Below are 15888 nucleotides of genomic sequence, written 5' to 3'. Positions count from 1 at the left end.
CACTTTCTTGATGGTATCATTTGAAGCACGAAAGTTTTAAATTTTGATTAAATCCAATTTATCTCTTTCTTCTTTGGCTTGTTGTGCTTTTGGTGTCATATCTAAGAAAGCTTTGCCTAATACCAGGTCATGAAGATTTACTCCTAGGTTTCCTGAGTCTTATAGTTCCAGCTCTTGTATTTAAGTCTATGGTCCATTTGGAGTTAATTTTTATATATGGTGTGAGGCAAAGGTTCAACTTCTTTCTTTTGCATATGGCTATATGAGTCCAAGCACATTTTGTTTAAAAGACTATTCTTTCACATTGAATTGTCTTGGCACCCTTAGGTTTCCAACCTTGACATTAGTTGAAAAATGATTGACAAAGATTTTTAAAAGACAATACCCAGTTTGGGCAAGACTGAGGGGAAGTCTTACACACTGCTAATGGGAGCATAAAAGAGGAACAGCGTCTGAAGGGCAATTTGCCATGTATATCCGATTTGAAAAATATGTACTCTGATTCAGGAGTTGTACTTCTAGGCATTTATTTCAAGGAAGATGTTACGTATAATGGTGAACAACTAGAAGTAACCTAAATGTCTATCAGTAGAAGACTAGGTGAATAAATTGTGCTACCATTTCATCTGTACAATGAAATATTATGCAGACTTTAAAAATGATGAAATGATTTATTACCTTGGAGCAATTCCTGTGACCTACTGCTAAGTGAAAAATAAAAGCATGTTACAAAGTGCTCTTTATAGTAGTATTCCACTTATATAATATATTTTACTTATGCATCTACATTCATAGAAATAGCTCACTGTTAACAAAAATGTGAACAGTGGTTGCTGCTAGGTAATGGGATTTTGGCTGGCTTGTATTTTCTTCTTTATACTTTTGGTGCATTTTATGCATTTGCTACATGAATATATATTGTCTTTATACTCAGAAAAAGAAAAGCTATTTTCATTTTGTAGAAGAATGTCCTCAAGGAATACATATTGTAAAAGACTATTCAATGGTATGGAAATATTTTCATAATATGTTAACTGAACGAAGCAGGTTATAGTATCCCACTTAAAATTTTTTAATGTAATATACACCATATTTCCTAGGAACTGTGATACTTTTTTTCCACCACTTACTATTTCTGAAATAAAAATGTATCTTACAATCAATATGAATATTTAATGTAGTGGTTCCCCCCTCCCTGCCTGCCTGAAAAGCTGTTATTAATGAGATGATGCTTCTGGCAATCTGAGACTTGAGAAAGTGCCATATGTGTGTAGAGAAGAGACTGGAAGAATAGACACCATAACGTGAGCAGTGTTTAGCTCTGAATTGAGATTTTTCTTTTCTTTTTCTTTCTTCTTCTTTTTCTTTCTCTTTTTTTTTTCTGGCTAAGTATAGTTTCCAAGTTTTCTGTAGTACGTGCGTAAATAAACATAAAAAATCTGCTCTGCTTTTCAAGGAAGAAGCAGTGTGTGAGGGTATTTGGGACTTTGGGCCTTTACCAAAATAAGAGACTAGCAAATTAGGGTGCACACAAACCACCTTGCATGCCCACTGAGGGGCCCCTGGCTGGGCAGGAGCTGGCAAAGCAAGCTTGAGAACAGATGGTAGAGTTCGGTCAGCAGGAGCAGGGCTCTTGGATCAATCTTAGTTCTGTGAGGACAAGGAAATCCCTGTGAGGTATGAGTGAGTCCAGATGGCAGGGATGCTGGCTAATTATGGAGGAGAGGGATGTCCAACACCGCGGGGCCACACAGATATTTTCCAGGAGTATGTTCTCAGTTACTCGAGAGACCAAGGCCTGCATGAAACAGAAAATGAGTCCACCCTTTTTGAAAGTCAAAACTTACATTGATTAGAGAATTCCCTGGCGGCCCAGTGGTTAGGACTCAGCACTTTCACTGTGGTGGCCCGGGTTCAATCCCTGGTTGGGGAACTAAGATCCCGCCAGCAACTCTGTGCAACCAATAAATAAATAAATAAATAAATAAATAAATAAATAAAACAAACTTACATTAGTTTGAGGTGAGCCCATCCCTCAGCCAAAAGGGCAAGGTAACTACAGGAGATGAAGGGCATGGAGCAGAAGTGGAAGACTAACGGCCACAGCAGAACTTCGATAACCCCTGAGGAGGCTAGCAAGCTCTGGGCCTCTGCTTACAAGGGAGGGACTCTGCCTTGCAGCAACTGTGACTGGGGCACAGAGAGAGTGCCAGGCACAGCGCCAGGTAGGAGCTTCACCCATAGGATCATGTCTAATCCTCATAACAGTCCCCCGAGATAAGCAGCCTGAGGCTCCTAGAGGTTATGTGGTTTGTCCCAAAGCACACAGCCTGTAAGTGGAGTGGATTCCCACATTACTAGAGTCCATCTCTAAAAAGGGGAAAACATTGAGCAAAGTTAACATATTTGTCATAAGTATTAACTCATTACTTGCCATAGTGTTAGCTGGAAAAACAAGTTTCAAGCAAAAATCTTCAATCTGATCCCAATATTGTGTTTTTTTTAATCGTGAAACATAATTTCCTTTTTAAATTTTGTGGCTGTGTCACGTGGCATGTGGGTCTTAGTTCCCCAACCAGGGATGGAACCTGCGCCCCCTGCAGTGGAAGCGCAGAGTCTTAACCTCTGGACTGCCAGCGAAGTCCCCCCAATATTGTTTTCTTAAAAACTATGTATAATATAGAGAAAAAAAAAAGCTGCAAGGATATACACCTTAATGGTGGATATGTTTCAATAGTAGGAATCTAATTTTAAAATTTAATATTTTCTTTAGTTTTTTCTTTTTTTAAACTTCCTCTCCACCCCCTCCTTGAGCATGTAAATCTTCTTAAAGCAGAGAAAACAAAAAGGCTTTTCAGAAGCAGTTGTGAAGACTAGTGGATCAAAGTAATGAGAATGAATTACAGTGGGATTTTAATGACAGAGAAATCCAGGTTCTTACTAGCTATGTGAGTTCCACTTGGCTTTGCTAAGCCTGTTTCCTAAACAATAAAAGGGAATTATAGTCTTGTCCCCGTGAGTTGGTGCCAGGATTAACTGAGATGCAATGTACACAAAAGTCCCAAGCACAGTACTTGGCATAAGGATAGTGTTTAATAAATGTTAAACCCGACTCTTGGTGGTCATAGCTCTTCCTTGCTGCCCCAGGAAGGCCACGCACCTACAGCTGTTTCAGAGAGGAGAACGGAATCTGGCTGTCTTGGCAGGGGCCCCTTACTGGACCTGCAGCTGCCTGCACACCTGACACTTTCCCCTCCTCATTTTTTTTTTACCATCTGGTGACTAACAGGATCTTATTCCTTAACCCATTTTCACCCAAATATTTGCCTTCCTCTCTCCCTTTGTCTCAGTGTCTCAGCTGTTTCTAGGTAATATTTTTGAGTACACGTGACATTATTTCAACATAACACATTTGCAGGGCACCTATGTTCTAAAGATGGCCCCGGGCTCCTGCTCTCCATTCATATCATCCAGAAATATTTGTATGAGCTCACAGTCTCGCTGAGAATTTAGATCCTTCAACAACTCCCACGTGTTGCCTAGCTGCTATAACAGGCACACAGACCATACTGTGGAGACCCAGCGGACAGATTTACCAGTGTATGCAAATGTGCATGGGAGAGGAGGGAAAGAATGGAAGTGTTTAATATTTAGAGTAATGATTTCTTCACCCCATCTTATGCATCACCTTCATATACTGTCTTTCTTTAAGAGAAAAGGTGCCCATTCTGCTAAACTGGTTTCAAGGCCAGTTAAGCCAATGCCTGAGTGGGCCTGTTTCATCTTCAGATTTGTTGAAGTCTGTTCACAGACACAAAGTTTGTGGAAGGCTCTGATCATCTGATGACGTTGCTGAGGCAGTGGGGTGGAGAGCAGATCCAAGGAGTTACAAACTAGCTCCGAGTGTTCTCCTCAGACATTTTGGAGCTTATTGAAATACACACATTCTGATTAACAAGCAGTTTTAAGGGTCAAAGGAGTGCCAAAACCAGGCATTGTTTGATATCTGTATTACTTATTAGGTAAACATTAACATCAATGGAAGTAAAAGAGATTTACCCATAGTTCAGACTCCCTCACAAACTAAGATGGTTTCGCTTTTCCTTATTCCCTTCCAGTCCTTCAAATCCATAAATCCAAAATCATGATAATGATTGCAGCTTAGATACAGTTCAATATTCTACTTCTTTCTCACACCCAGATGCATACACAGAATGATGTTAAGTACAGCCATATTCACAACCAGGACAGTGTGACAACAGCCCCTTCAGGCCTGTGGACTGACAGTCCAGTGGAAGATGTTGGCAGGGCAGTGAGACACACCCTGTTCTGCCTGTGTTATTTATGCCTTTGGCAGTGAAGCCCCTGACAAAGAAGCATGTCACTGGAACACATGCTCTTTGTTCACAGAGGTGCATGCCAGCACCGGCTGTGTCAGAAGGGACAGTGCCGGGTCTGTAGTCTCTCTTCTGGCTCTTTTGCTTTCTTTTTATTTGCTGCACATTCTGGCTATGCTTATTAATTACTTTGTAGCTTAATCTTATAAAACACACATTTATCTTGTGAGTCCTCACACCGTTGAGTTGGTCATAAAGAGAGGACAGGATCCCAAGATTCTGCCCTCTTTCTCCCTAAGGATTGATATCACCTCCCCCACAAGCCACCAGGTTCCCACTCTCTCTAGCACAGCACTACCACGTCCCAGTCTCCTTCAGCATCTCCCCTTTACCTACAAGATGGCGCCTGCAGCCTCTGTTTGGTATTAAAGCCTCTCTACAATTGTTCCCAACCTACTGTTCCAAAGCAGACCCCCATGCTACGATTTCATTCCACACAGACTGAGAGTGTAGCAGAAAAGACACAGGCCTTGGAGTCAGACCCATCTGGGTTTAAACCCTAGCTCCACCTCTTGTTGGCCACACAGCTTCAGTTCCTCATCTGTAAAACGACTAAAATACAATCTACTTCACAGGGTCCTCTGAGCATTAAATTAGAAAGAACATATTAAGCCCTAAAAGTGGATGCTCAATCATTGCTTGTTAGCTCATGGAACTAATTTGCTAGTTTTTTTTTGTAAAAGCCTTCATCTCATGGCCCTGCGGTTCTCATAACCTTACAGTTACAGACCTAGTGTAACATCCCGAAGAGCACTTCCCTCATCATTTTCCCGTCACATAGATGACTGCTGAGACTAACATTTTAAATACAAGACTCAGGAAACAACATACTATAAAGTTTTTTTTTGCCTTTTTCCATAATCCTTCTAAAACTTTTTTGCTTTGACATTTTAATGCATCTGATATTTTAAAAATTGATATAGGTAGTTGTTTGCCACTAAATGAACAGGTGAAATGGAAGAGTGCAGTCTTTCTTAACTTGAAGAAAACCTTAGGTTAATGCATAGAATTCTAAGTTTTTCTCTCTTCATAAATTGTTCTCAATCTTGGAGCCTCTTGTCCATACTAGAATTAAGATGGTATCTGATTTGACACGTGACGTATTTACTTATTTTAAGCTGAATGTAACGTTACATTATTTCCCTGAGGTCTGCAAAGCCGACTTAGTGCTCTAACCTTGTCTCTCAGGGAGCTCTCTGAGCCAGCCCATTACAAAGGCTACCTGCCAATCCCTGAAATGGAGACCATCGAGAATCCACACACCTCACAGGGGTGCCCTTAAAAATAAACGAGATAAAAGTCTTCGAAGAAACTGTAAACTCCGAGGCCCCATTAGAGATGCTAATTGCTGCCTTCGCTAGCCTATATTTAAATGTTAGAAAACCCAGGGAGATTCTCCCGGACTTGGGGACGCTCGGCTCCCGTGTGGCTTGGGCAAGCGGCCGGGGCTGCCGTGTCCCCACCGGCCACGAAGGCCGACTCCGCCCGGTGCCACGCGGTAGAACGCGGGCCAGCCGCGATTCTGCCCCCGACGAGGATCCTCGCAGCACTTCCAGCCCCACCCGGTCAAGGAGACGCGGGGCTCGGGCTGTTGGCCCCACACGGTGCGGAGGAGCGGGAGGTGAACCCGAAAGCCCTCGTCCCGCGCTCTCTACAAGTCTCCCGCCTTCGCGGGTGTCGGGCTGGCCAGGCCGAGCCTCCGCGGAAGGACTTGGCCATAGGTCCCCCCTCAGCCCTCCCGGCAAACATCCAAGCGCGGGCTGGAGACCCGCCTCCGGGCGCGTCGAGGAGGGACCCCGGGGTCTCAGCTTAGCTGCGGGCGGGGAAGCTCCCGAGGCGGGTCTTACATCAGACACCCCCACGTGCGATCTGAGGGCGGGAGTAAGTCACTCCTGTCCACCCGGCTGCGCTTTTTCCCCCCAGCCTCCGCCTCTCCCGCCGCGCCTCTCCCCGCCCCGTCCTTGGTGCACCGCGGCCGCCGAGCCGAGCGGCGCCGCGCGGGGCCGAGTCGAGCCGAGCAGCCACCCGCGACGCGTCGCCGGTTTAAGCGCAGTGCGGGGCCGCGGCCGGGGGCGGCGGTAGTGAGAACAGCGCTGCGCTCCAGCCCCCTTTTCCCTCCATGGTTTCTCTCCGCTCCCGTGAGTAACTTGGCTCCGGGGGATCCGCTCGCCTGCCCGCACGCCGCCCACCGCCCGGGACCGCGCCGCCGGCCTCTGCTGCTAGCAGACCCCTTCTGACGGCCCTCGCTACGCAGGCTGGGACGCCTCTCCCCCCTCCGCCCCCGCCGCGGAAAGTTAAGTTTGGAGAGGGGGGAAGAGAGAAACATGGACATGAAGAGGAGGATCCACCTGGAGCTGAGGAACCGGACCCCGGCAGCTGTAAGCAGAGCCTCCTTCGGGCGCCCTCTCCCCCGATGACTTGCATGTAATGGTGGCCACCTGCGGGGCCCCGACCGCGGGTTCGCCGGCCCGGCGCGGGGAAGAGCGCAGCTCGCGGGCTCGGACTGGGAAGGCGGGCGAGCGCGGAGGGGGGAGCGAGCGCGCGGGGATTAACTCTTTGGCGCCCACGGGCCCCCGCGGCCGTCCGGGGAAGGCGGTGGGGTGGGGAAAGCAAACTTTGAGCTCCTTACCCGCCGGGGTCCTTTCCCGGAGGAGCGCGTGTGCGTGTGGCCGGCGGCAAGGGAGGGAGGAGGGGGTTGTGTAACGCTGGGAGCCATGTTTGCAGCCTCCCGGGACGCGCGGCCGGGCGGAGGCCCGGCCTGCCGAGGAGCCGCGCGGCCAGCCGGGGCTGGGCCCTTGCGGGCCAGGCCGGGCTCCGCGCACCCCGGGCCGGCCGGGGAAGGGGCTTGGGCGGGGTGAGGGGGCTCCTCCGGCCAGGCCTCGCGGTTGGCGCCGGCCCGGCTAGGGCAGGGGCCGAGGGGCGAGTAGGGGGCCCTTTGCCTCTGAGGGGGACGGGAGGTCCCCTCGGGCGCTGGGGGGCTCGAGCGGGCATGGCTTGGCGCGCGCGGAGCGGGGGAGGGGCGAGCTCGGGCGGCGTCAGTGGCGCAACCGCCACCCCTCCCCAGGCCAAGTTTGAAAAAAGGATGCGGTTCCCGCCATTTTTCAAGCCTAAAAATAAAACTTTCTCCGGCATTTCTCTCGCTCCCTTTTTGCCCCCCGGGCCTTCCCCAGTCCCGGCCTCCCAGGGCGGGCCTTGCTTGGCCCGGGGCCGCCGGTGTGGCGTAGGCGGCTTCTCCCTTCCCCCGTGCCGCCGCAGCGGAGCCCGGGGGCCCCTGCCTGAGAGGCTGGCCCCTCGGTGTGGGCGGGCGGCGGCGGCTCCTCGCGTCAGCCGGGGCGCGCCACAGGCCGACACAGCGCCATGTTGGCGACCTCTCGTCTCCCTCCGCCGCGTGAGCCGGCCTGCTGGCTCGGCCAGCCGGGCCCTGCCCGTCCGCACCGGCGGTGGCTGTGGGCCGCCGCTCCCCGGGCCGAGCCTGCGGCTTGTATGGTGTCCGCCTCGCCAGGGCTTGGCTCGCTCTGGCTGGAGCCGCGCGCTCCGGCCGCCGCCGACTCATCTCTTGGGCGCGCTGCCGTCTCCCTCCCCGCTTCTTAAAAGGGCAACGCCAGGCGACCGCCTCCGCCCCGGTCGAGCGTCGGGGGTACGGGCGGGCCTCGGCTGGGCTCGCGGGCCGGGCGGCCTCTGTCCTCGCACGTGCTCCAGGGCCGCCGACCCAGGCCGGCACTCGCCCGCTGCGGCTGCGTCAGCGGCGGGTGGACGTTTAAGAATCGGCTTTCTTTTCTCCGCTGGCCCTCCCCGTGAACTAGAGCGCCTTCCCGCGGCCGGGCGCGGGGCCATGTTTCCTGGCCCCCGCGCGGGGAGGCCGTGCCTCTGCCAGACCCCTTCTTCGGGTGAGCGGCGTCTTTTGGCCCTGGGGCAGCCGATGCTGGCGATGGGCGCGTTTCGTGCAGTCAGGGAGCTATGGGTAACAAGTTGCCAACTTGTGGGAATTCGTCAACCGGCTTTCCCTTGTGTGCATGAGGTTTTGAATTCCTGAGGTCTCCACAAAGGAGGTGCCGGGTCGCTGCACCTCGTGGCCTCTCCGTTTGTCCCTGGAGGACCTCGGGGGGTGGGCGTCTCGACTCGGTGCTCTGGGTTTTTAAGGTTGAGGTTTGACCTCAGTGGTCCCTTCGGTCCATCAGTCAGACATTTTGTGTCGGCCACGTGCTAGTATATTGAACCGTTAAGCTTCTTCATACTGTAAACCTTGTAGAGTTGTGATCTCATTTTGAGGAGTTGTTAATTTAAGACGTCTGAATTATTACTGCGTAGTTCCAAATGAGGAGAATGTGGAGGAATTAGATTTAGCCAAATTTTCCAAAAGAAAAGTACACATGGGTCTTCAAAGTGCCTTAAAATCTGGAATTTGAATTCTTTGAGGGTGCATACTCTTAAAATACTCAGCTAAGAGCACTGTTGCTCCTTCTGGGAAATACAGCTGGGCTAGTTGTATGTGGAATTTGTTCTTGTATGAAATAACTAATATATTGCTTTTTTAAAACGTATATATGTGCAAGCGTTAATTTTTCAAGAAATCGGCTTAAGCCTTGCCCTTTTGCCCCAAACAGGCTAGAGTCGTGTGGCTGTTTAACTTATACTGAAAGGTCAATTTGTCAGTTGCAGTATTCACATATCAGGAACTCAAAAGCCACAGGTGACTAGTGGCTACTGTATTGGACTGCACTCTCCTACTGTAATCCACTGTTTTTTTGTTTTTTAATATATGACCTTTTTAAAAAATATATCTTGACTTTTTTTAAAATTTATTTATTTATTTTTGGCTGTGTTGGGTCTTCGTTTCTGTGCGAGGGCTTTCTCTAGTTGCGGCAAGCGGGGGCCACTCTTCATCACGGTGCGCGGGCCTCTCACTATTGTGGCCTCTCCCGTTGCGGAGCACAGGCTCTAGGCATGTGGGCTTCAGCAGTTGTGGCTCGCTGGCTCAGTAGTTGTGGCGCACGGGCTTAGTTGCTCCGCGGCATGTGGGATCTTCCCAGACTAGGGCTCGCACCTGTGTCCCCTGCATTGGCAGGCGGATTTCTAACCACTCTGCCACCAGGGAAGTCCGTAATCCACTGGTTTTATTAAATAAATATTTGAGTACCAACAGTATGGTAGGGCCTGGAAAAGCAGTGTGAACAACGCAGAGAGCAGCCCCTTCCCTCCTGAAGCCTCAGAACCTAGTGGTGCCTGTTGCACTGTGCAAGTAAGGGGGCCTTGGGAGAGAGTCGTGGGAGCCAGCCAGGATTGTGGGGTAAAGAATGGCCCCCCTTGGGCTTCCCTGGTGGCGCAGTGGTTGAGGGTCCGCCTGCCAATGCGTGGGACGTGGGTTCGTGCCCCGGTCCGGGAGGATCCCACATGCCACGGAGCGGCTGGGCCCGTGAGCCATGGCCACTGGGCCTGCGCGTCCGGAGCCTGTGCTCCGCGACAGGCCGCAGTGGTGAGAGGCCCGTGTACCGCAAAAAAAAAAAAAAAAAGAATGGCTCCCTAGGGACTCTTACAGGGAGACTGAGTAGGAGTTAGGTTCTTAAGAGGGGAAAGCTTTGACCTTAAACTGAAGGCTTTGGCGGGTGAGGGGAAGCTGTAGGAAATTTTAAAATGAGAGTTTAAAAATGTTTTGCACAAAAGCATCATCTTTAAGGTAAGTGAGAAGTTCCAAGATGATTCTAAGTCAGCTAGTCACATGGCTACATATGTTTGTTGTGGAGCCAGCTGTTAAAGAGTAGCCTTGACCTCTGGAATCCTGCAGACTCTTGTCATTTGGGGAAAGAAGAAGAACCCTGTCTCTATTGAATGTATTGGTATAATGATAGGAGGCTCTTAAATGCACAGCACAGTGTATTCCTTGGTTGACCTTGATGTCATCAAGTGAGCTTTAAGACTGTTTGAGGAGGGTAAGTGGAGGCTTGATCATAAGTGTTTTTGTTTTAAGACCAGATGGGCTTTTTTTCCTTCAATGGAATTTTTTTTTAATAAATTTATTTATTTTTGTCTGTGTTGGGTTTTCGTTGCTGCACGCGGGCTTTCTCTAGTTGCTGCGAGCGAGGGCTACTCTTTGTTGGCGGTGCGTGGGCTTCTCATTGCGGTGGCTTCTCTTGTTGTGGAGCACGGGCTCTAGGCACACGGGCTTCAGTAGTTGTGGCACATGGGCTCAGTAGTTGTGGTGCACGGGCTTAGTTGCTCCGCAGCATATGGGATCTTCCTGGACCAGGGCTCGAAACCGTGTCCCCTGCATTGGCAGGTGGATTCTTAACCACTGAACCACCAGGGAAATCCCCAGATGGGCTTTTATTGTGAGTGTGGCTTTTTTGTTTTTATCTTGGGGTTTGAAGAAGACTCTGGTAACACTTTACTTCTTGTGTTCTTTAGCCAAAGTACATGAGACAGACCAAGATAATAGGTTCCATTTCACCTGTTATAAACCGGTATGCTCATTTCCCTAAGGGGGTGACTCATAAAGAACTATAATAATTCAGTTTTTTCTCAGTCCAAAACACCTCTTTATATCAGAGGTTTGTTCTCATAGTGGAAAAAATGGCTTAAGATGGCATTTTAAAATAATCTTCAAAAAGAACAGTGATCACTTTGTAAATACAAGCAAGGATAGGAAATATTTTATACAAAATATTACTGGTGTTGTCAGTTATTTCACTGAGATAAAATTGTATAGTACTAGAACATACCATGTATACCACAGAAATTGGTGGTGTTGTCAGATGTGAGAAGAGACATGCAGTAGCGAGATATAGATATTATCTATATTTAAATTTGTAATTTAGATATATTCCAGAATTGGAGAGAATACCTGTTCTTTATTGTGAGGCCCTAATCTTTCTATTATGCCAAACATGCCACTGATACGAGCACCTCATTAACTATGAATCTAGGGATATCTAGCCTTGATGTTAGCTCTGTTCCAGTCTTGTGTTCAAAGTTAGAAAGTCATGCAGTTCCTGTGGTTTACAATCAATGCCCCTGTGGAACACTGGTGGGCTGTATGCTAGACTGAGACATTTCATATCCCACAAATAAGAGTAGTTTTTCCTTAGTCCCAATTTACTAAAAAAAATTAATTTTTAAAATAAATAACATGAGGGGACTTCCCTGGCGTTCCAGTGGTTAACGCTTCACGCTCCCAGTGCATGGGGCACGGGTTTGATCCCTGACTGGGGAACTAAGATCCCACATGCCGCATGGTGCAGCCTTAAAAAAAAAAAAAGGAAAAAAAAGGCAACGTGAGAAGAACCTTTCCCCCACCTTTTGGCATTTATCGTTGTGTCTGTTGTGATGTGATTTTGAGCTCCGTGGAATATTCTTAATTGGTTGCATAGCAGCTAATTGGGTTCTTTTCCTTGTATAAGGAATACAGTCTTCATTGAAGAAAAATTTGATACAGATAAGCTAAAAAAATAGTAGATATAGATGAGGGAAAATTTAAAAACTCAGAAGTCTCATACACACCCATCCTACCATCTAGACATTCTGGTGTATAGTTCACGAGAATGTTTTTTTCTAAACTCAGATCATGCTATTAATGCATATAATATCTTGTTAAAATATAGTAAACATCTTTATCTTTCTCTGGCACAGTTTATTATTTTACAGCCTCATTGTTAACGTCTGCGTAGGTCATAATTTTTTAATTTTTTTGAGGTACGCGGGCCTCTCACTGTTGTGGCCTCTCCCATTGTGGAGCACAGGCTCCGGACGCTCAGGCTCAGCGGCCATGGCTCACGGGCCCAGCCGCTCCGCGGCATGTGGGATCTTCCCGGACCAAGGCACGAACCCGTGTCCCCTGCATCGGCAGGCGGACTCTCAACCACTGCACCACCAGGGAAGCCCTGCATAGGTCATAATTTAACCATCCCCATTAGGTGGTTAGAAGGTTTTTTACTGTTTTAAGTAGTATTGAAATGAACATTTTGTAATGTGAATCTCTGTCAAATTGCTTTCTAGAATGGTTCTCCCCACCAGTAGGGTATGAGTGTTTCCTTCCTTCATACCAACAGTTCTGCCATCCAAACACATTTGAGAACTGCTAATGTTCTATTCTACTGTCATTTTGCAAACATTATTTTAAAATAATAGTAGGGTGGAAGGTTTGAAGACTGGTTAACTCAGAAAGATGGAAATTATCAAGGGTGGCAGGAGTTACTTTCCACATTTTTGGACATATTTCCACATATTTTGCTTACTATAATAATCATGTATTTTCTAACAAAAAAATTGATAACTCAATGATTTTTAATCCTCTGTATCTTCTTTTCCCCTCTTATAACACTTGTAATTGATGATTGGGGAAGGTCACTCAACCAGTTACAGAAAATTGATTTTCTTTTTTTTTTAAGAGTAGCTAGGGGGGCTTCCCTGGTGGCACAGTGGTTAAGAATCGCCTGCCAATGCAGGGGACACGGGTTCGAGCCCTGGTCCAGGAAGACCCCACATGCCACAGAGCAACTAAGCCCGTGCGCCACAACTATTGAGCCTAAGCTCTAGAGCCCACGTGCCACAACTGCTGAAGAGAAGCCACTTCAATGAGAAGCCTGCACACCGCAACAGAGTAGCCTCCACTCACCACAACTAGAGAAAGTCCGCGTGCAGCAACGAAGACCCAGAGCAACCAAAAATAAATAAATTTTAAAAAAAAAAGAGTAGTTAGGGAAGTAGGAAATGAGAGCAAGTTGGAGAGGATGAAAGGAAAATTCCTTGATATCCTATGGGGCTCCTAGCCCCAATCCCTGTAACTTGGTTGCAATATATTTCAAAATTTGCATTGAAAAACTAGCGTATCAGCTTTGCTGGTAACTATCAAAAACAAAAGTTGAATAGGAAACAGTTTGGATTTTTGTCCTTAGCTCTTAAGTGTTTACCTTAAATTAATGTTTGAGAAAAAACTAGTTTAGTTGGAAGATGAGGAATGAAGAAGAGTGAATTTGGTCCCCAAAGTTAAGTCATCTTTCTTCAATCAGAAAGCCTGGTAACTCTGCCTTGGATCAAATAGCTCCCTGAGTTGTGCCCACAAATGTACAAGTGCCTGCCCAACCTTCCCTCCTGGGAGGATTGGGACATAAGGAGGAAAAACTAGGGTCGCTTTTTCTTGATTAGAACCTCCCATTTATTCTGGGTCTAGATTGGGATGCCATGGCATTGTATGTCCCCCACCCCATGTACCTTCCTTTGTAAGGCAGTCTGGATCCCTTCACCCTCAAGAAGGAATTGGGGAAGAGGGGAGGCTTAGTTATCTCAAATGCTGCTGACACAATGCCTGAGAGCAGAAACCTTTTCACCAGGGTCCTGTTTAGAACTTTAGGCTGGCTAGAAGGCTGCTTATGACAGGCTTTCCAGACCTGTCATCCTTGGGCACAGCCCTGAGTGGACCCTCCTTTGGTCTCTGCTTTCTGCAGTAATTTCTCACTCTGCTCTGTGCTTGTTTGTGGCTCATCTTCTTACTGTGCCTCTGGAACTTTGTTCTGGGGTTAGCCCATTTCTTTACTACGTGCTTAGCCTTCCTGGAAAAGTCTAGGGACATGATTTCACTGCTGAGCCATACAGCCCAGCCCTTCCCTGTACTCACCCCAGTACATTCTGTTGCCTCCTACTCAAGGAGAAAATTAAAGGTCTCAGGTGTGCGTTCCCTGACTTCTCACTCTCCCACTTACAAACTTACCTGCACCTGTACCCATCCTAGCCATCTCTTCTCCGTGAAAGAGCTGCCCATCCTCAATAAGAGTAGAGTAACATCTCATTTTTAATATGTATATTTTATAATTTGTTGTCGCTGCATGATTTTTTTGTTTACTGATGATTTATATTTTTATGGCTTGTCTGCTTTTTTTGTCATTTCTTTTGGGGTGTTTGGTTTTTTCCTCACTTAGGGTAAAAACAGTATCCTCAAGAAAAACAACAATATGCAAATACCTAGAATTTCCATATGTCAAGAAAGGTCACAAAAAAGTGTTGAGAGGGATTGGCTGCCATTTTAAATAAAGAACTCAAAACTCAGAGACTCTAATGTTTATATTTTTTTTCACCTAGCAATAGATTGTGAGGAAACAATCCTTATTACAAAAGAAATTTCACATAAAAAGATAGCATGGCATTATATATAATAAACTTGGAAACATGTTCAATAGGGAGGATTGTAATTTATGGTGCATCCATACACTTTAATTTCTTTAGCCATTAAAAAATATTTATAATTGTTAAAATATGCTAAGTAATATTGTTTCATCTTGCTGTATTTAAAATATACAAAGACTGAAAAAAAACCCCAAAGTATTAAGTGATAAACAGCAATATGCTTTGCATTAATGTGATTATGCTTAAGATCAGAAAGTAGGTTCTCTTCATACTCAGGTTTCCTCTGTTTCATCATCTGCTCATTCCCCTACAATCCAGACACAAACCCCAGTGCCATTTTTTCTGCATTTGACAGTTGTGAAGGCTCCTTCTCATACTGGGGTATGGTGGTAACTAAAATAGACATGACCCTGCCATCATGAAGCTTGATGAAATTTCAAGGCTAGCAGTGACCTTTTTTAAAAATTATTTTATTTTAAATATTTATTTCTTTATTTGACCCCACTAGGTCTTAGTTGTGTCATGGGGGATCTAGTTCCCTGACCAGGGATGGAACCTGGGCTCCCTGCATTGGGAGCGTGGAGCCTTAGTCACTGGACCACCAGGGAGGTCCCTAGCAGTGACCTTTTTTTTAAACTTTATTTTTTTTAATAGATTAATCTCATCATAGAAATGTTAAATAAGGTTATGGAAAAGTCGTCCAGCCAGTCACTTTCTCTCCCTGAGAAGAATATAAGAAAATGAATGTGTGATATGTGACATAAATGAAAACATTTTATACATTTTGTACCTTTTTCATCATACACTGTATCCTGGAAATGAGTCCTTTGTTGAAGGACAGTTATATTGTTATCTAATTTTTTTCAATCCTTTTTTTTCCCCCTCAGTAACTTCTTATGCCTTATTTCATAAACCTTTCTAGGTGTTTGAAACTAATGCTTCACCTTTGGGTACTACTGATTCTTCTCAAGTCACCTTTGCAGGATCCCCCAGGTTTCATCCTTGGTTCTCTTCCTAGGAATTCCATCTTTTCACTACTGTCTCTACCCTGATGACTTCCAAATCAGAACTTAAAACTAGAACTCCCACGAACTCCAGACCCTCATGTCCAGCTGCCTGGGGATACTTTCACCTGGACTTCTCATGAGAACTTTAAACTTGGTATTCTTCATGGTATTCATTAAATACCTGCTCCCCCCCTACCCCGACCCCATCCCCAAAGCTGTTCCTTTCTGTTTCCATCCAGCTACATAGTTCCCATTTCTTTAAACCAGAACCTCAATTCCTCTCCATCATCTTTCATACTCAGCAGTTAGATTTGCAGATTTGGACCACTTTAACATTTTTTTTTCCCTCCCAATTTCTCCTTGATTCCTAT

General features: G+C 46.6%; 1 protein-coding gene across 1 annotated transcript in view; it reads left to right on the top strand.

Annotated features, from left to right (window-relative positions):
- The first annotated feature begins 6489 nt into the window (after nucleotides 1–6489).
- ANP32B (acidic nuclear phosphoprotein 32 family member B) overlaps nucleotides 6490–15888 on the top strand; it is a 26946-nt gene continuing 17547 nt past the window's right edge. The window contains exon 1 of the mRNA XM_007461659.1: nucleotides 6490–6775. Within this exon, the coding sequence (XP_007461721.1) occupies nucleotides 6722–6775 (54 nt within the window). The 5' untranslated portion in view covers nucleotides 6490–6721. The remainder of the gene's footprint in view (nucleotides 6776–15888) is intronic.

Source organism: Lipotes vexillifer, unplaced genomic scaffold, assembly GCF_000442215.2.
Source record: "Lipotes vexillifer unplaced genomic scaffold, Lipotes_vexillifer_v1.1 scaffold809, whole genome shotgun sequence".
Taxonomy (NCBI): Eukaryota; Metazoa; Chordata; class Mammalia; order Artiodactyla; family Lipotidae; genus Lipotes; species Lipotes vexillifer.
The sequence above is the reverse complement of the archived record's forward strand: the minus strand, read 5'-3'. Positions and strand labels throughout refer to the sequence as shown.